The 25,260-nt window shown below is 38.9% G+C and overlaps 1 protein-coding gene across 2 annotated transcripts in view; it reads left to right on the forward strand.

Moving 5' to 3' along the window:
• The window catches only part of CNOT6 (CCR4-NOT transcription complex subunit 6), a 33,591-nt gene extending 14,218 nt beyond the window's left edge, over positions 1-19,373 (forward strand). The window contains exons 2-12 of one of the 2 annotated variants that reach the window (XM_039701252.1): positions 794-907; positions 3,353-3,539; positions 7,308-7,393; positions 8,355-8,444; positions 8,551-8,619; positions 10,036-10,193; positions 10,702-10,856; positions 11,817-11,971; positions 12,940-13,170; positions 14,419-14,621; positions 15,281-19,373. In XM_039701252.1, coding sequence (XP_039557186.1) covers positions 796-907; positions 3,353-3,539; positions 7,308-7,393; positions 8,355-8,444; positions 8,551-8,619; positions 10,036-10,193; positions 10,702-10,856; positions 11,817-11,971; positions 12,940-13,170; positions 14,419-14,621; positions 15,281-15,493 — 1,659 coding nt within the window. In that variant the 5' untranslated portion in view covers positions 794-795 and the 3' untranslated portion in view covers positions 15,494-19,373. Of the gene's footprint in view, positions 1-793; positions 908-3,352; positions 3,540-7,307; positions 7,394-8,354; positions 8,460-8,550; positions 8,620-10,035; positions 10,194-10,701; positions 10,857-11,816; positions 11,972-12,939; positions 13,171-14,418; positions 14,622-15,280 lie in introns of both variants that reach the window. The other variant, XM_039701251.1, reaches the window with a different exon arrangement.
• The last annotated feature ends 5,887 nt before the right edge of the window (positions 19,374-25,260 follow it).

The raw sequence follows: 25,260 nt of genomic DNA on the forward strand, positions 1-25,260 counted from the left end.
TTCATATAAAGAGATTTATAGCTTGTTGTTTGTTGGAGAGGAATGTTTGCTTCTCTGTCATGGTGCATGATTGAGGATGGTAAAGAGAACCTAGAGAAATTATTCTTATAAAGTTAACAGGAATTATGTGAAAAAGAATGAGAAGAATGAAGTTAAATTTTGGTATTAAATACCTGTCTGAAGAAAGTGATAGAACTATTTACTTTGGGTATGGTATTTTCAGATTGCAGAGAGTAGGGTGAAGGTTGGATTAAAACTATCACTTTGCAGATTTAAAGAATTGAGGATCTTTTTGAAACCTTAATTCTTTTCTTAATGCCGATTTGTGTGAAAAGCTGAGAATTGCAGTGAACTTGGAACTGATGGGTAATCAGAGTTATTAGCAAATATGTTTTCTAGGGGTATGAGATCTCAGTGGTCATGGTGATCGCTCTTTGAAGTTTCATTGTTGAAGAAACAAGAGCCTGCAGTGGGATGTGTTGGTTTTGTGTTTTGAGGGACATAGCCATGGAAGGTGGTGGGACACAATTTCTAAACTGCTTTGCAGATTCTGGTAAATTTTGGGGGTTGCTAGGCTGTTGTCTGCTGTTCTAGGAGTGTTAGAAATCTCTGTTTTTCTGTTTTATAGCAGTGTTTCCTATTCCGCAACATTTGTAAATTGGCACATTATCTGTAGCTTTGAGAAGTATTTGGTACAAAAGCCTAGCATGAAATTTAACTAAAATGGGAATTACCTTCTAAAGATTTCAGTATATAATATCTCAGTTAATCACTTGCCTTTTGGTTTCAACAGGAATGCCCAAGGAAAAGTACGATCCACCTGATCCACGGAGGATGTACACAATTATGTCCTCAGAGGAAGCAGCCAATGGAAAGAAATCACACTGGGCAGAGTTGGAAATAAGTGGTAAGGAACGGAGGCATGGTCCTGAGTTAAGAACTCACTGCAAGTAGTGTGGGCTTGGACAAGTCTGGGGTGGAGTTACCTACCCTGAAGAGAGGCAGCAGAGCACAGGGATAGCAGCTGCCAGCTGGGGTGTGTGGAGGGAAGAGCTTGGGCTGGGATAACACAGGGAGCTGTGGGAGGGCTAAGGTGGGGCAAGTGGGAAATCCCCATGTGTAGGAAAGTCTTCAAAGTGAGGATATGGATGTGAACTCTTTGTGTTTTGAGATGATGAAGTGAGTGAGAGCAGGAATTTAAGATTTGATTTTTCAAAGAGAAGAGGGTGAAGTTTGGGTTGATCTGTAATGATAGGCTCTTAGTGTAGGTAGTGTAACAACAAGGTATTGTCTATGAAGCAAAAGCTTGCTGTTTAAAAGCAGTTGTAAATTTTGCTTTGTTCTTAAGACTAAAAACAAATGCCAAAACCTCCACAATCTGTGCAAGCTTTGAGATGCTGTTGGACTCTTGAATCTTTTCTGAAAAATAAGATAATGGTCGGAATTCATAAGCATGTGTGTCAACTGGTCAACCAGTCTCTTGGTTTGTAGAGTAAATCCTGAGTTTGCTACAAAAAGTGTTTACAAGGAAATTCAAGCAAATATTTTAAGAATTAAAAAATGTGACATTTCAAACTTAGGCTGTAATTTTCTGTAGATACAGAGGTTCTTTAAGCAACTGCAGAAATTGCCATGTGGGATTTAAAAATTACTCTTCAGTAGAGAAATTTATGGAAGAAGGAATAAACAAACAGTTCTTCCAATTGTGAAGAATCTTTCCATCCAGTTCACTGAATCTATGCCTTGCTTCCAGTACCACGTGCCTTCCCATGTGAATAGCATTCTTTACTGAAGGTTACAGATGCAGAAACCCAGTTTAAATGCTGCTTCAGGAATCAGCATTATACATCAGCATTAGGCTTGGAATCCTCTTGGACATCTGCTGCTCTGCATAGGACGTGCATTAAGTGATGGCTCTTTCTTTCATGCCTGGTAATCTCACTGCAGACTGATTCCCGCCAAGGGAGGTGCTGGAGTGGAGAGCCTGGATCAGGGATGTTGATTGGAAATCCTTTCAGCTGCAGGGCTTTCTATGATCACAGTCACCTGTTTGCATTGGGGGTGGGGAAGAGGTGCTAATTCACTTTTAAAATGCAAAGAACTATCCATTTGTGTTTAAAAGCTTTCAAAAGATTTCTTAATGAGCATTAGAGGAGCATCAATCCCTTAAGAACTGTATGCATTTGCCTTGCAGAATAAAATGTGCAGTGTTTTTTCTTTCATTAATGTTCACACTGTCCTTTCCTTGCAAAGTACTTGGTCACATAATACAGAAACCCACAAATGTGTTTCCATGACAGGCTTTTTTATGCTCTTTGTTTTTTTTTATAGCTCACTGGAAATTATACCACTATTAAACATTTTGCTGACAGGGACTGAGTCCCAGATGCACATGTCTCAGTGTAACCTTCCTGGGCACTAAATATGAATTCTTATTTTGGAGAAAATAATTTAAGGAAAGGAATTACAAAGTGTGTGTGTGTGTGTTGGTATAATATTAAGCAGACTGTTGTTAACCTTGATAAGTAACAGTGGGCATTTTAAAGTTGTTCCAGCTAACTTTTTGCCTTGGAGAAACTGGTGTTGGTACTGCTAAGGCTTTTGGTACAGTGAGATGATTTATGTAAATGAAAAAGGATTTACCCCTGGAGGAAAAAAATCTTGGAGACAAGAAATATTTTGAGACCTTCTGATGATATCTCACATTCCTTGCATGTGGCAGTGTAAAAATCTTGATTCTGTCACACAAATCCATGTTTCCACACTTCAGTTTATACAAAAATCATACCTTTTTTAAAATATCTGGCAATAGTTGATACAGCTTTTAGTTGAATGCCAGATGGAAATCCATGTTCTCAACTAAGCATCTTAGTCACCCTAAATATAGTGTTTCTATCTGTTCTTGGCTGGATTAATGCCATAGAGTAAAGATTTTTGGTTTGAAAGATATGAGGAAATAAGGGATGAAACAAAGCATCGTCTTTCATCTCAGACATAAACTATCATTGAAAAAAATCTGTTTCTTACACTTCTGTTAATGATAAATTCATGGTCAGCTAGTTAATATGTTTTGTCTTGTATGGAAGTAGATAAAGACAGATGTTTAAGCCTTAAGTATGGATTGGGAAAAACAACCTCGAGCATCCTTGGCAATATCTTGCATTTTCTAACACAATGACAAATTTTTCATCTATAGAATTGGTGATTAATGGAATTTACATTGAATAAAATAATAATAAAACCCACTAGCAAAACTCCCCCTCAAATTCCCTTGCCCCATACATACCTGAGAAATGTGCTATTGCTAAATCTATGCATTTTAAATATTCTCTCTTGTACCTTTCTTCCACAGGGAAAGTGAGAAGCTTAAGTTCATCATTGTGGACACTGACCCATTTGACAGCTTTGCATCTCAGTGACAATTCCTTATCCCGTATTCCTTCAGACATTGCCAAGCTTCACAATCTGGTATATCTGGACTTGTCCTCTAATAAAATCCGCAGTTTACCAGCAGAGCTCGGAAACATGGTGTCACTCAGGTATGTAAATCCTAACAGGAGTTAAAATTGTTCTTTTATTGCCTTTGTAGCAACAGTTCAAATTTCAGCATAAGTCAGTTCCCCTTTCCTCCCTTCCTGTCTGCCTCTCTGAATACTTGCTGTGGGCTGTGCAGCTCTGGCAGTGCTGGCTTTTGTGTGATCTGCTGTTCTGATGTGTGGCAGCACAGAATGAGCCTCACAAGTGCTTGGTTTCATGGCAATCGCCCATTTACATTTTTCCAAGTCAGGTTTCCTCTCAGGCATCTCTTTCCAGATTCTTTTACAAATGTTTTATGTGGTGTTTGTCTGAAAGAGTAAGTGAAGCACCAAAAAAAATTGCTTTTAACTCATAGTAAGGTAGAAAAAAGATCAGATTAAACATTTATGATTGTGTTAACTACAACGTTTTCCTCATTATTCACATTTAGTAATTATACTTAACAGTAGTTCTTGTTCTGTTTATTGTATAACAATTGCAACATCTAGTGTCATCCAGTATGTCAGTGTCATCTCCTCCCCACCTTTACTGTGATGTAACTGCATTCCTGTGCAAACTGAGGAGGAGAAAAAAATGTTGTAATCACAGCTTTTCAAGCTTTTTTTTTTCCCTTCAGTTTTGCAATGTCAAGATGTACAAAGTTAGCCTGGAAGTGAAATATGAATAATGGTGCCTATTTAGACTGTACTTAAGGCTGCAGCATTTTACTTTGTAAAAACAGTGTTACATAAATATATAAATTATTTATGTAAGAGTAAATATTTACAGGCAACAGTCTTTTGCCCTTGACCAAAAGGAAGAGCCTTATCTTGGGTTTATTAGACAGTTGCCAGTAATTGCCTTCATTGCTATTAATTTTGAAGATAGTTCTGAACAGCTTTCTCAAATCCAGAAAATACAGTCTGAAAGTAACAAGACTGTTATTAGAAGTAAAGGCAATGCTAGAGCAATGGACTGCCAGCACAGCTTTCATGAAATTGGAAGCAAAGCAAGTTTGCACACAGAAATATCTGTCATTGCATTTTCCTCCCCTTTAGAAAAGTCTGCTCTGTTGGAGAGGATTAAACTAGCTGATTAAATTGGTGCTAAAAGCTCAAATTCCAGAGCAGTTCAAGCCTCAACCTTGGAGGCTGAGCAAAGAGACCTTGCTTTTTGAAGTATAATTGGCAGCTCTGTTTTGTAGCATGTTGTATAGTTGCTTTCAACTGGAGAGGAGTCTGTTCTAAGCTCTAGTTCTTTGCCTTACTATTTCAATTAAAAGCAGTTATTACTAACAGGTTTCTTCCCTTGTTTATTCAACTCCTTGGATATTGTGAGGTAGCAACCCTAAATTTACTGGAATAGTCTCAAATTCATCCTTCTACTTAATTAGCTCCTTTCAGTCTTTTTCTTTTTAAAACATTTTTGTAAATGTAACACTTGTGACATGGAGATAGCTTAGCAGTGCAGAGTCATCAGTAATGTCAAGTCGTTATGCCTTCTTCCCAACACTTCTCCTGATTTATTCTGGCTGATTCTATGAAGCTTCAGCTCTTGAATGTCCTAAGTTTCTTCTGAGCAGAGAAGGGTAAATCTTGTAAATGTGAAATATGTAGCTAAGGTCTAGGATCGTAGAAGCTTTCTATTTATGACCCAAACATAGCATTTGAGCCCAGTTCTCTAATGTGCAAAGCCACTGTGCTTCTCAGTTAATTGCAGCTGCTCCATGGTGTTTTTTTTTACTGTAGTGTAAGTGAAGAAAAGCTCATAAGCTCATCCTATGCGAGAACACATTGCAGGTCCCAGCTGGGCCAGGGTTTTGTGTTCCAGGCTGGTGTTGCTGCAGACTCTTCCCCTGGATTCTGGGAAGTTGTTCAAACTAACGGTAATTCAACCGTGGGCATTGCTGATATCCCAAGCCACAGAGATCATTTGTGCTTTCAACACTGAGAACTGATAACAGCTCTCCCAGCTCCCACATCTGGAGCTCTGGGTTTGGTCTGTACTGTAGAGCTCTCCCAAGACTCCTTTCATCTCCCTTTTTACTGCAAGTAGTTGAAAAAAGAGATGTCAGAGCAGTAGGATTTCTGATCTTTGCAGAAAAAGGAGAGAAAAATAAACAGTGTAACATGTTATCTTGGAAAGCTCAGCTGTAAAACAGATGCTCTTGATATGCTTGAAAGAGCTTGAGTGCACCCCCAGTACATTTGCAGATGACACAGTGCTGGGTGGGAGGGTTGATCTGCAGGAGGGCAGGCAGGCTCTCAGAGGGATCTGGACAGGCTGGACCCATGGGCTGGGGCCAGTGCTGTGAGGTTCAGTCAGGGCAAGTGCTGGGCCCTGCACTTGGGTCACAACCCAGCAGTGCTCCAGTTTGGGGAGCAGTGTCTGGGAAGCTGCCTGGTGGGGGTGCTCAGCAGCAGCTGAACATCAGCCACGGGTGCCCAGGTGGCTGAGAAAGCTGATGATGGCACCTGGCCTGGATCAGCACGACCAGGGCAGTGACTGCCCCCCTGTGCTGACACTACAATCAAATCCCTGGGTCACTTCTGGGCTGCTTATGACAAGAAAGACACTGAAACCCTCAAATGCTGTTCTGTAGAAATCAACAGGAATTAAATTAACTCTTGCACTCCAGGTTTCCTTTTCTTTTTTGTTGCCCAGAAATACTTGTTAAGTCTCTAGGTACCAAGTTCTAAACACTTTTGAGCAGCAACTTTATATTGATTGATTCTGTGAAAGTCTTCACTGATTAGTGGGAATCCGTTTAGGAAAGTGAAAAGTGTATTTTTTTCTGCCTAATTTGTTAGGATATCAGAATTCAGGACATGAATTCTGTTCCTGTCTGTATATTGCTTTTGTGAGTTTCAGAGCACATATTTTGTCTTACCACTGAAATTATGAACCCAAACCAACAGAAAATTACCTCTGTAAATGACTACTGCATGGTAATGCCGTAGCTGTAATCATACTGCTGAGATCCTGGATTTTTAAATTTGATTTCAAGGATATAATTTCCCTTTATTAGAATTAAATTAACTCTTGCCCTCCAGGTTTCCTTTTCTTTTTGTTGCCCAGAAATACTTGTCAAGTCTCTAGGTACCAAGTTCTAAACACTTTTGAGCAGCAACTTTATATTGATTGATTCTGTGAAAGTCTTCACTGATTAGTGGGAATCCGTTTAGGAAAGTGAAAAGTGTATTTTTTTCTGCCTAATTTGTTAGGATATCAGAATTCAGGACATGAATTCTGTTCCTGTCTGTATATTGCTTTTGTGAGTTTCAGAGCACATATTTTGTCTTACCACTGAAATTATGAACCCAAACCAACAGAAAATTACCTCTGTAAATGACTACTGCATGGTAATGCCGTAGCTGTAATCATACTGCTGAGATCCTGGATTTTTAAATTTGATTTCAAGGATATAATTTCCCTTTATTTCTTAATCACAGCTGACCCGTTTCATGGTCTGGTTTCTCTGAGCTGTTACTGCATCATCACTTGTAGATACTAAAGTGTTTAATTATTGCTAATGTTCACAAAATGTCTGACTGTTTAAGATAAAACTCTCAAACAGATCCTTTCCTCTGTAGTTCAACATAATGTGTTTTGTCTGGTGTGTGTGTGTGTCTGAGTACAGCAGGATTTCCTTAACAATTGCTGTTTGGTCTCTGAATTTTTCAATATTGTTGTTTGCTACTATATTGATTCTCTTCTAGTTCAGTTCTTGTACTGCTGCAGATAAACATTGCTCTGTTTTCAGACCCATATGATTCTTGCTCTGTCTACAGGGAACTACATTTAAATAACAACCTGTTACGAGTTTTACCTTTTGAGCTGGGAAAACTGTTCCAGTTACAGACTTTGGGTCTGAAAGGTACTGCTGTTTTTTTCTTGGTGTCTGTGCTTGCTTAGTGATACTGCTGCTGAGCTGTAATGGCTGTAGTCTGCTGGTTCAGAAAATGTTACTGATTAGCAATCCAGATGAAACTGCTCACTCCACATTTGTAAATACTGTTACTTAGGGATTATTTAGAAAAATAACGGGTTTGGCAGAGCAGTGCCCATAGAAAGAGGTTTCCTTTTCGTTTTGCAGACTGTGCAGAAGCTTTCTGTTTCTTGCATGGGGGTTGAATGAAATTCTGCTTTAACTAAGAAATAGTCTGTGGTTAACTGTGGTACATCTCCAGCCAGAAAGGGAACATCCTTTGTACAGCTGCAGGGTTCTGTGCTGTTCATGCAAGCAGCAATTTAAGTATTTTCCTTTTTTTTTTTTCCCTGAACTTTATGATTCTAGCTATGAAATTGCTGGCCTTGGAGAATTTTGAGTCACAAAATCAGAAGCACTGAGAGATATAATTCCTCTAAACACTGCTAAGTCTCAAAAGTCTCTTTATCTCCCCCTTAAAACTGGGCACGTGCAGTGTGTGTTGTCCATGACAACTTCTTCAATCTGCTTATGTTTGGCAGATGGCAGAGTCTCTGCTGAGGTCTGACTGTCAGATCAACTGCTGGGGGATGTTTCACACTGAGCAGAGGTGGCTCCTGTGTTTGTGCTCATCAGCTCTGCCTGTTGTACCACAAGTTCTTCACTGCTCTTGGTCGAAGCACCACCTTTGGGATGCTCAGTCCCACAGCAGAATCAGCAGGGAATGTTGTTAAACTTCACTAGGGCTGTCCACACATGCAGAGTTTTGTGAGACTGAAGACCTGAGATCTGAAATCCCCAAGTAGTTCATAGTAGATCTTGTCTCCAAGATGTCAGCTTTCAACACTGATATGCATGTCTGCAATAGTTCTGTATATTTTATTCAATATTCCTGTGAATTGGTTTGTAGGAAACCCACTTACACAGGATATTCTGAACCTGTATCAGGAACCAGATGGGACACGACGGCTACTGAATTATTTGCTTGATAATTTGGCAGGTACTGCAAAAAGAAGTAAGTGATCATTCTTCAAACATTTCTTTCTGCTGTGTTAAATAAATGTGATTATCACTTGTTGTATCTCTATTTTAAAATGTTCCCATAGTTTCGACAGAACAGCCACCTCCAAGATCCTGGATCATGTTGCAAGAACCAGACCGTACAAGACCAACAGGTACTGTAACACTTCAAGGATTTCTCAGTTCTTCTGTTTTCCTTTTAATAAAAGCTGTTGATCTTTACTGGAAAAGAAGTTAATGCTTAAATTAACCAATCATCTGTGCAGTGCTGACCAGCCAGCTGAAGTCATTCTATCCCAGTTGGAACACCTGTTCCAGATTTACCAATCTTTCACTCTAAAGTAATTTATTTTTAATTAACGTCCCCCTCACAGGAATTGAAACTGTTGTCCACAATTAGTTAAATGGTGGAATTATAACAGGCTTAATTTAACATTTGTTGAAGAATAAAAAATAGAAGCATTTGAGCATGATTTCCAAAAACCGTACAGTTGTTTTCAGTTACCAGGGTGTCATCCTTGATTCAACATTTTTCTTGCTGGTGAGATTCAGGTCATGTTTAATTCTTTGCTGTTTTTTTTTCCGGCATAAATTATTTAAAATACAGTCTTTTCTATTTACCTGCCCACCACAAATCTTAGTGTATTTCTCAATTATTTCAGTGTCACGTCTTTCAGGACTGATAATTCTCCCCATTATTAAGGTGATTGCTTCAAAGATCACAATGTTAATGCAGTTTCTGTTTTGCTGTCTCCTATTTATTTCTTTTCAAAATGCTAGAATTTGACCCTAGCCAGACCAAGATTCTTTTCTTCAATTTTCTATATCTTCAAACGGTGATTTTGTTTCTTTCTTCTACATTTGAGAGGAGCTTCCAACTATCTCATTGTTGTACTACAAATTCTTTAAGTGCTTTTTAAAAACAAACAAACCTATAAAACCCAACAAAACAAGCCCCCAAATCCATGCTGCTGGATTACCTGTCAAGTTGCCCCAGCCTGTCTCATTATTGCTTCTGTTTCAAATTAATACAGAGAGGAGATATTTCTTGTCCTATGCCTGAATGGCTTTTTGAGGTGGAAATATTTGAGGGGTTAATTTGCCTACACTTTTTCTTTGTGTGAAAGGATCCTCACCCTGCCTATGGATCTGTTACAGTCTGTGGTGGCAATAATTGAGGTAGATTTTAAAGAATCTAATTGTAGGCTTGCAGACCTTTGTGTAGCTGGCAAATACAAGTGTTCAAATACACTTAGTTTGTTTTGGGTTTTTCACAGTACAGCACCACTTAGCATAAAACACATTTTTCTGCTCTTCACTGTGTTAACCATATAAAGGGGGGGTGTTTGTTTCCTAATTAAATGCTAGAAGACAGCTGCCATAAGTCCAAACATGTAATTTGTCTCCCTAGAAGAACTAACAATTTTTTTTTAGCACCGATACACATGCTGTGTTTTGGTTGAAACAAATGAAGCGTGAATTGATAAATTTGCAGAAGACAAAAGTCAAGAACATAATTGTATTTTTTTCTTAAAATCTATCAATGTGTAAGTAAAATTATTGTTCTGCAGCCTTGTTCTCTGTCATGTGTTACAACGTCCTCTGTGACAAATATGCCACCCGGCAGCTGTATGGCTATTGTCCATCCTGGGCCTTGAACTGGGAATACAGAAAAAAAGCCATTATGCAGGAAATACTGAGCTGCAATGCTGACATCATAAGTCTGCAGGTAAAAAAAATGCACCATTCTTTCTTTTCCTTTTCTGTTCCCATGTGCTGGTTTCTTCACATTAAGTGTATTTTTAGTAAATGGTCTGTTTTCAAAACCTTCTGCAAACAAAAGAAAAAGAAGTGATGTTTAGAACATTATTTGTTGCTTGACATCAAAAGAAGGCTCTCAGCCCCCGCAGTTGGAATGGGAACCAGCAGCCTCTGATCAAAGCAATGTTGGTGGGGGTGTCTTTGTGCCTGTGTGTGTATGTGGGGCTGTAATTGACACATTTTCAAATAAGAGGCTTGAGATAATCATAACTCCAGGGACTGCAGAAATTCATTTATATTTTCTTAAAATAGGGATATTGCTCTTGAATTTGCATTCTCTGATGTACTTAATTCTTAGATTTTTTTCCTCTTAAATCTAATTTGAAAGTGATTTACACTTCTGAAGAGTCTAAATAATATTTGTCTTCTATATTTTGCTAATAGTACATTCATGCTGTGCTGCCTTAACTTTACAGGAGGTTGAAACGGAGCAGTACTACAGTTTTTTCCTGGTAGAATTGAAAGAACGTGGCTACAATGGATTCTTCAGTCCAAAATCTAGAGCTAGGACAATGTCAGAACAGGAAAGAAAACATGTTGATGGTTGTGCAATATTTTTCAAAACAGAAAAGTAAGTGATGTGGTTTGCTAAGCCTTCTGTTGTCTCTTGTTGTCTTTTACATAATTTCTCAGGTGGGTCTTACAGTTCATACAGCTGGGCTTTAACTGTCCTTTTGTAGGGTTTTGATAAAGAGCATTCCTACCCCTAGAAAGACTGGTTTATATGACAGAGATCATTCACACAATTCATGTGTGGAATTAACAGAAAAAAATTTAACCTTGAAATATTGAGTTGAATGAGATTTCATTCTGTTTGAGCACTGCTGGTTGGGAGTTCACTGAATTATCTTTCACTTGTTGAGTCTAATAATTGAAAATTAAGGAAGTCATGAAAAATGAAGCAGATTTTCTTGCCTTTTGTTTTTTTGAGTAAAGGAATTCAGAATCCCCCAAATTGCAGAAATAAGGCCTCAGGTGACGTTGACTTTTTGATACAGTAGCCTTTGGTAAAGCAAACAACAAGGGATCACTGCACACTTCTGTAAAAAAGCCCTGATCATTTAAGAGCTGCAGCACTTACTGGTTGTGTCATATTGCACTTGTACAACTTTGGATGTGATAGTAATAATGTCCCTTCCTGCTTGCATTCCTGTGTATCCATAAGTAAATGTAGGTGCCAGGTTTGCAACCTAGTGGCTTGGAAAATTATTTACTCCCTCTCTGTTAAATCTGCATATTGAAACTAGGAACTAGGAACAGATGCAGAGTTAGAAACAAGCGTGACTTTTCTAAAATACCTCTCTAGATAAACAAAATATTTTAATTGTAACTAAGGTACTATAGACTACATGAAAGTTGCTATGAAAACTATATCACTTGATTTCAATTTAGGATTTTATGAAATTATGTGACTGGCTGAGATTTTGACATCATAAATGTGTTTGAGCTTCAATTAAAAGGAGAATTACTGATAACATTTCCAACTGTATCTGGCTGCTGAAAACAATTCCATTTGATGTTTTTCTTTCAGATTTACTTTGGTCCAAAAGCATACTGTTGAGTTCAATCAACTAGCAATGGCAAACTCAGAAGGTTCAGAGGCTATGCTGAACAGGGTTATGACAAAAGATAACATTGGAGTCGCTGTTCTGTTAGAACTGCGAAAGGAATTGATAGAAATGTCATGTAAGTCCCATTTCTTGTATTTTTTAAATAGATGGTATTTTGTAAATGAAAAAAAATATACTCTTTTACAATAAACAAGAGAAACTAGGTTCTGTAGCTGAATTTGGCTTGGTAGATTGTATGTTCAGACAAATTTATTTCCAAAGAGAATTTTGGGGAAAAGTCATATTGCTTTAATGATGAAGGTTTGGTTTTTTTCCCCCACTTGTATTTTTAAGGAAAAAAGAAAAAAAAATTTGAGTGATTTTGTTGTTTGGTTTTGGGTTTTTTTTCTTAAAACTATGTACAAGTATCAAAGAATCAGGTGGTGTTAGTTGTGTGTTTCTGGATCGTGTATCTCTGTAATTTTAACTTATTTTCTTTGCTGTCATGCCTAAACAAACTGTTTGTTCTGCCCTGCCATTCTTAATTTAGGAAATGTAAATTGGCTTTATAAGTATCACAGTGGGAACCTACTCAACCTGTGTTATATTTATCAAAATGATATTTTATTAATTCAGATTGTAGCAAACAAGCCTTTTAAGAAACACTTCCAGCAAGAGAGGTAACTTAGAATGTTGAAAACTTAGAATGCAGAGCTTGCTGCCTAATAAGATATGAACACAGCCTGTTTGCTATTATAGCCTGAGGAAAGCTGCTGTAATTTGTTAGAAAAACATTATTTGCCTGTAATTAGGATTATCCATTACTTATGTTAATTTTCCATTAATACAAAAGCATTACATGTAGCAAGATAGTCTGCTAATGGTCTTGAATGTGAAATATCATTCCTAATGCTTTCTATCAACTAAAACACTTGTTAAATGTAAGAGGAGTTATCTGACCCTCTTCATTCCAATGATTTTAACCCTCTTGAAGTCATACTGGTATGGTATTTTTTTGTCCCCTTAAACATTTTGTTTAAATTTTTGTAATACTGTTTTTTGTCGCTGACTGATTTCAAATAAATAACTGATTTTAAATTTTAGCTGGAAAGCCACATCTTGGGATGGAAAAGCAGCTAGTTCTTGTAGCTAATGCACATATGCATTGGGACCCAGATTATTCTGATGTGAAGCTGGTTCAGACTATGATGTTCCTGTCCGAGGTAAAGAACATTATTGATAAAGCTTCTCGTAGTCTCAAACCTGGTGTTTCGGGAGAGCTTGGAACCATTCCACTTGTACTGTGTGCAGATCTCAATTCTCTACCAGACTCTGGTAAGAGTTCTATTTCTTATTCTTTACACTATTTCAAGTGTGTAACAATTGTCACTTTTTCTGTTTGGAGAATGCATTGTTTGATAATAGAAGCTCTATAGGTGCTGAGGAGAGAGAAGGTAGGAGTGAAGGAGGAGAGAGAACTGTTTCATTTGTGAGTGACCTTATTGCTTGTTCTGTACTGGAGCTGTGTCTGGGCTTTCTGAAGCATTTCCACTGTGATTTTGTTCCCTGTTTGTTCCTGTATTTTAAAATATCTTCCAAAAATAACTGGAAACATGAGTGTGTTGCTGTTAATTTGGTTTTCCTAATTTTAGTGTGAAAAGATATTTTACCTTTAAATTTGCTACCATACAATCATTTTCTGTCATGTTTTAGCACTTCTAAAATTCAATACATCCCCTTCAGATGGGGACTTCCCAGAGTGCTTTATTAGCATGGGACTTTGTTTCATGACTTGGTGGCAGCTTTATAAAGTGCAAGGAAAGAACACATTCAGTGACTGCCACCTTGCTCGCTCAGGTACCCAGCTGAAGTGCTGTACTCAAGAGCCATCCTTCATCTCCATTCCCGGTCCCCTTCCTTCTGGCTTCATCTTGGCAACTCTTAACATCTCTTAGGGTTTTAAGGAGCTCAGCAGTAATGGAAATGGGATTCTTTTTGATCCAAGGAAGGCCAGTATCACTAGTGCTCATTGCAATGACCAGTTCACGTGTCTCATTGTGTGTTCAGAGCAACTTAACTGCTTCTTTTACCTTCCAGAACTTTAACACAGCTATTCTGAAAGTGAGGCACAACCATCTTTTTATGTGACACAAATCTAATCAGTTTGGCATTGCAGCCTCTTTAAAGTTACCTTCTTTTGAAGTAGTGTTTCAGAAGTTGGTTTTTTTGCAACACTTTAGCTGAAGAACATTAAACAGCAGGACCTGAGCATAAAAGCAAGAAGAGGCAGCCAGTAACTAGCATTGATAGAATTTTACTTCTGATTTTTTTTTGCATCTTCCTCTTCCCTATCTTATTAATCTTCTCTTTTTTTTCTAATCAGAGTGGGTCTCTTTGTTCTAGGTGACATTTGCTCTTGATACAGGTTGCCCTGCAGTATTTTAAAAGAACTGCTGTTGATTGTACTGTGTATTGTTAAGGTTTTGATTACATAAAGCCTAAAGTCTGACTTCGAGTACCTACATACATTTATGTGCTGAATGTTTGTTAATACCTTCTTGTTTGTAATGTGTCTCCTCACAGGTGTTGTTGAGTACTTGAGCACTGGTGGAGTGGAAACAAACCACAAAGATTTTAAAGAACTGAGATACAACGAAAGTCTTACTAACTTCAGCTGTAATGGAAAAAATGGGACAACAAATGGAAGAATTACACATGGTTTCAAGTTGAAGAGTGCCTATGAGAATGGTCTAATGCCTTATACAAATTACACATTTGACTTCAAGGTAAGGGCTTGCTTATATTTTGGAAAGGTTTTCCATTTTCAAGTGTGACTAATGTGATTTGCTCTGTGAAGTTGTTATATAAGTTAAGCTGTGTAGCTAAGTTCACCAAGTTTACACTTAAAACATAGCAAACTAAAATGCCCAACACTTCAGTCTCCTAGAAACCATTTTATTCTTTTTAATAACTTGCAACAGCTTTGCAAGAGTTGGGGTGCTCTTAATCCTCCCTGTAAACAGTAGGAGTTTGTGTTTTGATACTCCAAGCTAAATGACAGGGGCACTTAAGCTGTCAAGTGCAAGGAAATAATCCATGTTGCTTCTGGAAAAGTCTTAAGTTCTCCATTGGGAAAACAGAGATTGTTTTTTTTTTCCTCTTAAAAATCAGTGAAATGTGATTTGAAGCTCTCTAGGAGGTTGGAAATTGAAACCCACAAAAGCATAGCAGAAGTGATAAAGGGTGGCTTTTTCTTTTGTTTTCCTAATCTATATTGAGCATCCCACTGCATATGGGAGGAAGAAATCTCCTAAATTGTGATGTGCTATAGAGAAGGAATGGGATATTTCATTACTTGTAACACTGAGCTCACCTCTTGTTTAGAATAATAACTTGAGACAAGAATAAATACTAACAAAAATCCTTTTTTCCCCTCTTGTTTTAGGGTATTATTGATTACATCTTCTACTCTAAACCTCAGCTAAACATACTTGGCATTCTTGGACCTTTGGATCATCATTGGTTAATAGAGAACAATATAAGTGGTTGTCCACATCCACTCATCCCTTCTGACCACTTCTCACTTTTTGCACAACTGGAGCTTTTGCTGCCTTTCCTGCCTCCTGTAAATGGAATCCATCTCCCTGGCAGGAGGTAGTCAAATACATTTTAGAGGGCAACCTCAATCTAACTTGTACAATTGTAAAATCTGAATATAGAGGAGTGAGGTATGGCCAACAGGGATTTTTTTTCTTAATAATCTTAATCTTAAATCTAATTATTTGCTAAAGACATAGTAAAAGCCAGGTGCTATCAACAGACACAATTCTGAGCCCAATATACTTTGTATACTGTTCCACAGCGATTGGTGCATTTGCACCTTTCTTTAATACATTGCAATTAACCTTCCTGTTTCTTTTCTCCAACGTGACATTTTCATGCCTTGAAATAGGGAATTGTTATACAGTGTATTCTCTTTGCACAGTTATCTGTAGCACTACTTTTTTGAGGCCAGTAGGAACATCCACAGAACATTCTCCGTACTTCACTCCCTCCTTTTTCAGACTTGTTTGTAAAATATAGAATTTGAATTTAGCCTTTATTGATTGTATATGAACAACAGAAAACCTGATTTATGAGATTTTGTACTTTAAAAAAAAAAAAGAAAAATCAGATTTGGAAAATGATTGTATTGTAAACTAAGGCTAAATTTTTATCTGTTTTCATGTGTTATAAAGGCCAGCGTGTAAAAGAGGTTGTCACAGGTTTTCTCTGCTAATGATTTGCACTGTTAGGGTTTCGTTAGCCCTTTTATACTACTTTTTATGTTCAATTGAGAACGTTGCTTTCAAAATCCAAACCTATAAAATATTAATAACTTACAGAGATAATGAAATACATTCTATTTCTGATTAAAAAAAAAAAAGAAAGAGGCATAGAGTTCTCACAGAACAGATAAGCTGAGCAGTGAATATAAGTAGACCTGTATGGATTGGAAGTTATTGCTGATGTGTACACAGTCAGACATTTTTTTCATCTCTAACTTTCGAAGTAAAATCTAGGATACTTGTGTACAGCTTCTTCATTTCTGTTTTAAATATTTGTCCTATCTCCACTGTGCCTGCTTAAATTTGTTCTCAACTAGCACTGCCTGTGCATGCAGAGAGAGCCTGTGCATCCTCTTTTATTTTTTTAAATAATGTTAACACTTGTGAAAATTTTATGAAGATACTTTTGTATAAGCTGTGGCATCTTTTTTCCTTTGTGAAGCATTGAATATCACACTTTGGAACATGTTCAGGTTATGGGTACACAGTTTCTAGCTTCTGACGCCCATGCACTGCTTCCTTCAGTGTCATTGCACAGTGCCGTTTTTCCCACTAAGAGTTACTATCATGTGGATTCTCTTTCGTTTGTGTGTTCCTCAGTTTCTGAAAGTATAATTCCTTGAAGATAAAAACCTAGCCCTACATTTTCTATTAATGAAGCAGTGTAAAATAAATGCATTTTCAATACAGGTCCCAAAGACAATTCTTCAGATCATATTTTAAAGTGACCAAGTCTTATTTTAAAGTGTCAAGCAAGACCGAAGTTATAGTGTACCCTCAGTGCCATTTGTGTCATGAAGCCAAGTATATAACAGCTTACAAATTTAACTTGTTTATTTGTATCCTAAAAGGGAGAATTCATCATCTCCTTAGAGTAATACAACTTCAATAATAAATGTAAAAAAAAAAAAAATTAATAATGGATATAGAGCTTGGTCTTAAACAGCTTTTGTTTCAGCTGCGGGCAGGGAAGCAAAAGGACACTGAGCATTAAGAGAAAACTTTCTAAATATTGTGAATTTTTTATATATAAGAGAATTGGTTGGTAATAATGATTCAAAATTTTATTGAGAAGTAGTTGGCACACAAGTGTGCTCAAACTGTTCTGTTTTAAGCTCAAAGTAAAAATTGCAAACAGTTCGGATGTGTAAAATGTACATTTTAAAATTTCAATACAAGAAATTTTGATCTTGAATCCTTGTCTGGGACCTGATCTCTTGGGGTTATCTTGTTTTGGTTTTAGTTGTAAAAACACCAAACATGTCCAGTTTATAATCAGTACATTGAAATGCTGGTAGTATTGCTGTAGTAGATTTAATGCGTAGTGTTATTTTTTTTCTGTTTGTTTTTTTGGGGTTTTTTTGTAAAGTGTGAATAAAAGGTGTTTTACTCATGTTTCCTTAATGATGTCTTGGTAATGTACATCATGACAATTTCCAGTAATGATGAGCCAATTTAGCTTGTCAGACTAAGCAAACTATTTTTCTTTTCTGATATCTGGATTGTGTAAGGAGTCCAGAAAGCTTTACAGAAGGGGAAGGGAAGCACTTACTCATTTTGTATTTTTTTAGAGGGGGATAATTTACTTTAATAGATGCTGGAGCTTGAGTGCACTTGTTAGATTCTAAAGGTTTGAGCTTTATCCAGTATGTGTTCTCCTCTATTGCTTAGTCTTAAAAAAATATTTGAATTTATGACAGCATGTGAAAATATGGCCCCTTGTGCTTTTGGAGACACAACTGTTCCTGCTTAGTCACCTTATGGTCTAAGGGTCCATTTGAATAACCATTTCCTCCAGCTTTTATAGTAGTCCATCAGGTCCTGATTGAAAACCCTCTGAATCCATTGAAGACACTCCTTTGACTTCACTGGGTTTTAACTGGACAGCAGCTGTGACTTGGGGGCTAAAGGAAGGAAGGAGAAATGTTTTGAAAATAGGGAAAGACCAGATGGCACCAAAACAGAGCTGAGATAAACTTTGTCAAACAATCTCTCAAAGAAAATACATTCTTGTGTCAAACAAATCTAACTCAAAAGTCTCAATTTCCAGCTATAACGTAGAATAAGGCAATAAACCGTGTCTTCACAAAATCAAGATGTTTGCTTCATAGTTTTTAACATGAAATGGTTATTTGCAATATTTTTATTCGAGGTAGTTTTGGGTGTTGCCATAATGTACCTTCAGTGTTCTTGTTGTAAAAGCACATACAGCAAAAGTCACAGAACATCCTTGGGGTTGAAAGAATTTATTTAGGTAAGACCAGGCTTTTTTCCACTTAAAATACACTCTGCCATATCTTGTCTAGTTTTATTTACATTTACCAAGAGTTCTGGGTGTCAAAGTGTAAATTGAACTACACCCTTAAATAAAACAATTGTTTAGAGTACAAGACTAATACCACAAGTTACTGCTTTAACATAACACAAGTAGGGGGGGAAAGAGCATATAAATTGCTGTGTTGTAATTATTTTGTCCTTATCGCAGCTTTAAATTAAGGGTAAATTTGGCTAGCATTGGACTGAACTGATTTTAAGAACATTGTATGCATCTCTGATGTAACTTCAGCAAATCTCTCAAGGGGTTTTGTTTTTTTTTTTTATGGCAGGCTTAGAAAATAGCTTATGCTTTGCTTTTTCAACCACGCAAAACCTGTATGAAAGACAAAATAATTGCAACGCCATTGTGGGGGAGGGGAAAAAAGAAAACTAATTACACTGTAAAACTTTGAAAAGTTCAGTTAACCGCTTCAGTAGCAAAGCCTTTCTCATCCAGCCGGACACAGTATTTTTTAGTATGTTAACTGCTATTCTTTTCTTTTGGTTGCATAAATTTGTAACACTTAAGTGTCTTGGTATGTTTAAGTAGTGTCTAAAATAGAATATCTTAGTCTTTATTCACAGTACTTCTGTATAATGTGTAATGCACTGGACTAACTCTTGTTTACCATTCATGTAACAAAAACCAGCACATTATCTGCACTAAGCTCAAAGAATGTTGCATTTGTCTATAGGCAGCTCTTCAATAAGATAAATGGGAAACTGAATATGGTCTGATGGTAAACAAGGGCTTTTACTGTTCTCTTCAGTGGAACTTTCTTCTTGGTCAAATTTTAACTAGTTAGTATTATATTTATATACAGGGTCTTCTTTTTCTTTACCAATGTATTTTCCTACTCATAGCTGACCAATAAATCCAGTATCTGTTTCAAACCTTCTTGAAGTCTAATTCATATTTTAACTTGAGTCATAAAGGTTTTCCTCAGGAGTTCCAGCCAAAGTGAGTGAAGTGTGTGAAGGGTATAATGGAAGCATAAGGAACCTGTTAATCCCAAAAGGACCTTGCTGTGCTTCCTGCTGCTTTTGAGATCTGCACACCAGAAATCTGCTCTGGTCACTTGGGTTTGGATTGCAAAGTGAAGGCCTGATCAGAAGTGCCTCCAGAGCCTGTGGAGAACCCTGTCCAAACCTACTCAGAGCTCAACTCCTTGTCTTCATAGCTGGCATCCTCTGACCTTCCAGGTCAATGTGTAAGGTCAGCTGTGCAGTGCAGGTTTTGTCTCGCTCCTGTAGATCCTGCTCCTTCTTTCCTCTTACTGCTCCAGAAGCACAAAGTAGACTTGGGGTCTGACAGTAGGAAGGGATTCAAATACTCAATTTACTATGGGAGGGAAACAAAGTGAAGACTTTTTCAACTTCTTTTTCAGCAATGAGATTCAGCAAACTCTTGTCCCTGGTGTATTTTCATACCCCGTTCTTTCTCTGTGGGTGACATTGTCTCAGTGTCTGTAACAGTGCAGCCTCACCACATTTCACCAAATGTTCCCATCACTGGCAGCAGGAAACATCAGACACCTGAGCACACTTGTGTGTGCAGAGCACTGAAGCACCCAGTACCTCTCCTGGCATCCCTGCCCTCCTCAGAGCCCATGTTCTGTGAGTTGCTGCTGTTTTGCCATGAAATAAATGATTTAGTTCTGGGTTCCAACACACACCACAGGCCCCACAATGTTCAGCTTGTTTGTAGGTTTAAAATGTGCTCTCTTGAAGCAGCTGTAAGTCCCCAGCAGTGTGATGGGTCCCTTGCAGGCCTAGCTATAGTTTCTGTTTGGTTTTGTGTCTTGGGTGAGATGTTAATTTGCAACACGTTTGCAGGATTGCCACTAGATGGTGCGGAAAACACAGACTTGAGCTGCACAGCCTGAACCTCCTTCAGTGCATGCACAAAGTGTGGCTTGTAGGGTTATTCTGAAGAATATTTCTGGGAATTCAGGCCCAGGGATGAACCTTTTCTAGTGGTAGCAGCTGGTTTGGTAACATCCATGCCAATTAATACTGGTTTATAAATCCAGCTGTCATGATGGGAATGAAAGGGACCCACTTGGTCCTCAGTGACAAAATTATTCAGTAGGGCCTTCCCTTGTTGCATTAATCTGCTTAAGGTTAAATTTTCAGATTAGTGCAGTGGTTACGTGGTTCCAGACTGGAGTTTACGAGCTCCTAAATAGTTTCTGTAAACCTGACATGTAAGTATGGGGAGAGCTGTTTGTAGGGAAACCGCCAAAACTAAGGGAGAGGCCAGTGTCCTTGTCAGAGAATGTGGGGAGAAAACAGCACCTCTCCCTCAAAGGCAAAGGGCTGAGCTGAGCCTGTGTCCTGTCATCCTCAGCCAGGTCAAAGAAATCATGTCTTTGCTTAACTTGAAGGAAAATAACTGTAGCTATTTTAATATCATTGAATACACAACCTCTCTGTTCAGACTCTGGTTATTGGTCCTTGATACCCCATTATCCACTGGCTGTTCAGTGATAGAAAAAAAGTTGGATTTGGGCCTTCTAGGGTGAGACTCTCCCATATCAAAGCAGTTGACAGTGTGGCTTGTCTTTTCTATTGGCACTGGCAAAGCAGAGGAACCTTAAAACCTGTGGAGCTAAGCCCAAAGAGAAAAAGGTAAGTGGAAAGGACAAGACTCAGCCAGGTACATAAGTGACCTCTTGGGAGAAGCCATACTTCACTAAAGGTGAGTGTTCTGGTTCTTTTCTTGCTTTTCATCCTCCTTTCCTAACCCAAAGGCAGTAATGGTTTAGTCTCTAAATGTTCCCTTACTCTGTATGGAAAGCAGTAAATCTAATTAAGCTATTTATAGAAATCTTTGGTACACTTGGATATTTTTTAATTCCAAAATAAGCCTACTGTTCTCACAGTTTATGAGTTTTCAAAAGATAAGAGGGCACATCTTGGTTAAATCTTCCTAGTGTATCAGTGGACAGCACTGATTTATTTAAAAATGCTAGATATTTATTGTAAAAAAGCAGACACTACAGAAAATATGTTAAAATGCTAGATATTTACTGTAAAAAAAGCACACACTACAGAAAATAAAAATATATATACCATCCTTCTGGGTTTTAGTAACCACAGATTTAAGCAACACACAGGTCACTTGATGAGGTTACGCCTTTTTTTTTTTTTAGTATAGTTTAAGTTTTCTCTGCATTTTTCCTGTCTCTGGGAACGTGCCAGGCTCCAGTGGTTTGTGAGAGTGTTTCATGGCCAGCGTGGTGGGGGATGCTGGGAACCAAGTCCTTGCCACGCTTGTGCACTCTCCTGTGTCCTGGGGTGCACGTGCTGCCAGCCATGGAACAGCTGCTGCAGGCTCAGAAAAATTAATTACAGGTTACTGTGCAAAGGAAACCGGTGGAGATAGGGAATACTTGCCTACCTCTGAAAACTGAGCTTCAGGGGGAACCTCATCCCACTCTGTAGCCCCATGGGGCTGGTCTCTTCTCCCAGGCAACCAGCAGCAGGACAAGGGGAATGGTCTGTCAGCAAAAGTTGGGATGGGATGTTAGATTTCCCTAGAAAATCTCTTCATGGAAAGGGCTGTTAAGCATTGGAACAGGCTTCCCAGAGAAGTGATGGAGTGGCCATCCCTGGAGGGATTTAAAGGATGTTTAACTGTGGCACCTGGGGACAAGGTGGGCATGGCAGGACTGGGGTAATGGCTGGCCAGTTTTCCAGTGAATAATAACAGTGAAACTCTACATGCACTGCCCAGGGAGACAAGATCAAATCAAACAGGCTTTTCTTTCAGCTGCTCTTTGATTCTCAGTTTCTGACTCCACAAATTTATGTATTTTCATGTCCTTTGCAGTGTTTTTAGTTGGTGTGTGAGGCAGCTGAAGGTTTTTAGTGCCTTAGCTGTTCTCTGAGAGGCTGTACTCCTCTGTAAGTGGGAGCTATGCTTGCTAATGCTTGCAGGTAGTAAACTAGGAGTATTTCTGGTGTAAATTGAGGTGATAGTCCACAGGAAAGATTGGGATTACCCTGTGTAATATTTTCTCCCTCAAGTGGAATCATTTATCCACAGACCAGTGAGGGAGGAGGGAGATGAACATAAGGTAGAAATGTGGGTCTTGGCCCAAACAGCCAACAGGAAATTTTCCATTGACCCCACTGGGTTTTCACTGGGAAAACACAATCAGGAGCACAGAAAAATGAAGTTCCCACGTGTGCATGTGGAACAGCCTGTCTTCCCTGAGACCTGTCCTGACTCCCCAGAGCCCTGCAGGCACCAGGGCAGTGTCTGGCCTGTGGCACCCAACACAGGATTCACATCCCACTGAACTGAGTTTGCATTTTTACTGGGTCTAGTGCCAAGTCTCTAGCATGGCTGTACAATTTAATTAGGCTTTCAATTTGATAGTGTGAAAACTGCAGTTTCACCTTGTTACATCAGACTCAGGAGTCAGCCAGCCTCTCCTTTACATTTGTCCATGTATTACTCATGTCCTGTAGGAACTGGTGGAATGAATAAGGAGAAAGAACCACCTGGCACTGCAACACATGTTCCTCTTTTATTTCTGTGGCTTGCTCTGAAAAATCTATTTCTATATAATTATTTTTTCTTATATGTTCGGGCAATCCCATTAATCTTCTTCCCCTAAGTGGGAATGATTCCCATTCTACAAAAAGCAGCAATAATTCCAAAAGCCAGCAACTAACTGAAGCTCCTGGGTGTCTGGGTGGTGAAGGTCACACCTGCAGTCCCCAGCTTGGACTCTGGGGTTGGTCCTGCTGCCTCTTGTCCTGCAGGTGAGAATCTCATCCCATGAGCTGAGGGACCCCATGAGCAAGGGTGAAACTGCCCTGCACTGAGGCAGATCAGAGGGTCTGAGGAGGGCACAGAGCCATGGCCTTGTCCTGCTGGAGCTCCTCTCCACAGCAGGATGAGCAGTGTGCCTTCAGCCTGTCAGGTGGGTTGGTTCCCTCCTGTCCCCAGGACAAGGAATGCATGCAGTGCAGTGCTTTGTTTTCACAGTGATTTTAAAAGTACTGCTGGCCTGGAACACTCTGTACAAGATTCTGAGAGCAAGGACTTCTTAAATACATCTGCAAAGGTTCTGACCCATAAAGATATGTAAGTCTGTCCTGTCTGTTGAACAATGGAACTGAGAGACCTTGGGAGCTCGTGTGGGTCAGGATGTGCAAAAACACTTCTCTAAAAAAAACCCAAAAACAATTATGTGTGACAAACTACTGTATAAATGTGGTTCTTGATACTGTTGATGAGAAAGGAAAGAATTCTAGTAAAGGCTAATTACAATGTTTGGTTTGATAGCTGGGGCCTCACAGCCCCCACAGTCTGAGAGCCTGACAAAGTGAGACTGGCCATATTAGCCTTTGCTATTTCTGGAAGAACAGGGAAAAGGGAAATATAATAAAAACATCTTGAATTTCCTTTTGAAATTAAATTGCTAGAATTAGAATTAGATACAACAAAATGTGGTGGTGAGGTGGTTTCTTTGTTTGTGGGGAGGGGTTTGTTCTTTAGTCAATTTTGGGCAGCAAATACAAAAATGAGTGGCTTCAAAGTGACAGAGGGCAGGGTGATACTGGGTATTAGGAAGTTCTTCCCTGTGAGGCCCTGGCAAAGATTCCCAGAGAAGCTGTGGCTGCTCCATCTCTGGAAATATTCAAAGTCAGGCTGGATGGGGCTTGGAGAAACCTTGTCTAGTGGAAGATGTCCCTGCCCATGGCAGGGGTCTGGAATAAGATGATCTTTAGGATCCAAACCATTCTATGATACTATGAAAATTTTGAATACAATGGGCATCACAAATTTTGCCAAGCCTAAGGGGGTGATGTTTAAATGTTTTTTTCTTTCTAGCTTGTATCCCTTGCAATGGACTGCAGGAAGGAAGCTTCATCTTTGGGCACAGAATCCAAAGATTTCCTGCTGCCTGTCTGAGATCACCAGGTAAAGTTTTCTGTTGCCAGCATTAGCCTCAGAGAGACTTTTCTCTCAGAATCCTGTTGTTGAAGACAGTGCAGTTTAATGAAGTGCACTGGTGTGCTCAGAGCAGCTGCACTGCCCTTGCTGTCACATGCAGTGCCTTGTGCCTGCTGGCCAATTGTGCCAGGAGCACTTCTATGTGTCAGAAAAATGTGCAGGGATTATGGATGTTTGTCAGCATCTTTCCACTGAAAAACAGAGCCTAAGAAAAGGTTATACTGGGCAGCCCAGCCTCCACCTTCTACCTCCATGGAAAATCCCACCTTGGAGCACCTGGTGCAGCATCTGCCAACCTGGAGAGTGAACTCCATTCCAAAATCCTGAGGATTTTGCTCCTCTTTTCCTTGTTACAAGACCTAATCTGTTTGGCTCTCTTTGGTGGTGGAAACTATCACTCCCATTATCCCCATGACACTTCCCTATAATACCACTGTTGGCTTCTGGATCCAGCTATTTACCCCACATGTTTTCCTGGTTAACACTATTGTACAGTTACATAATTAATTTGGTTAATTACGCTTAGAAAAGAGTTTCAGGGTGGAGACACAAGCAGCTCATCTGCAGGCAGCTTATTGTGTGGTTCATTCCCTTTTTGAGAAATTGTTGATCTGAATCTCAGAGGCAGCAGAGAAAGGAAACTCATTTTCTGCCTCTAAAATGACAAGGGGAGGGTTTTGCTGAGTGCTGTTGCAAGGATCAGTTGTCACTTTGGTCTCGAGAACTTCCTAGAGCAGGCAGTGCTTTATTATTCCAGGGAAGAGAAGACACTTTGCAATAGATCCTGCTATTTGCTTGTTGCTATAA

The sequence above is a fragment of the Passer montanus genome, unplaced genomic scaffold (genome assembly GCF_014805655.1).
Source record: "Passer montanus isolate IOZ18808 unplaced genomic scaffold, ASM1480565v1 scaffold15, whole genome shotgun sequence".
Classification (NCBI taxonomy): domain Eukaryota; kingdom Metazoa; phylum Chordata; class Aves; order Passeriformes; family Passeridae; genus Passer; species Passer montanus.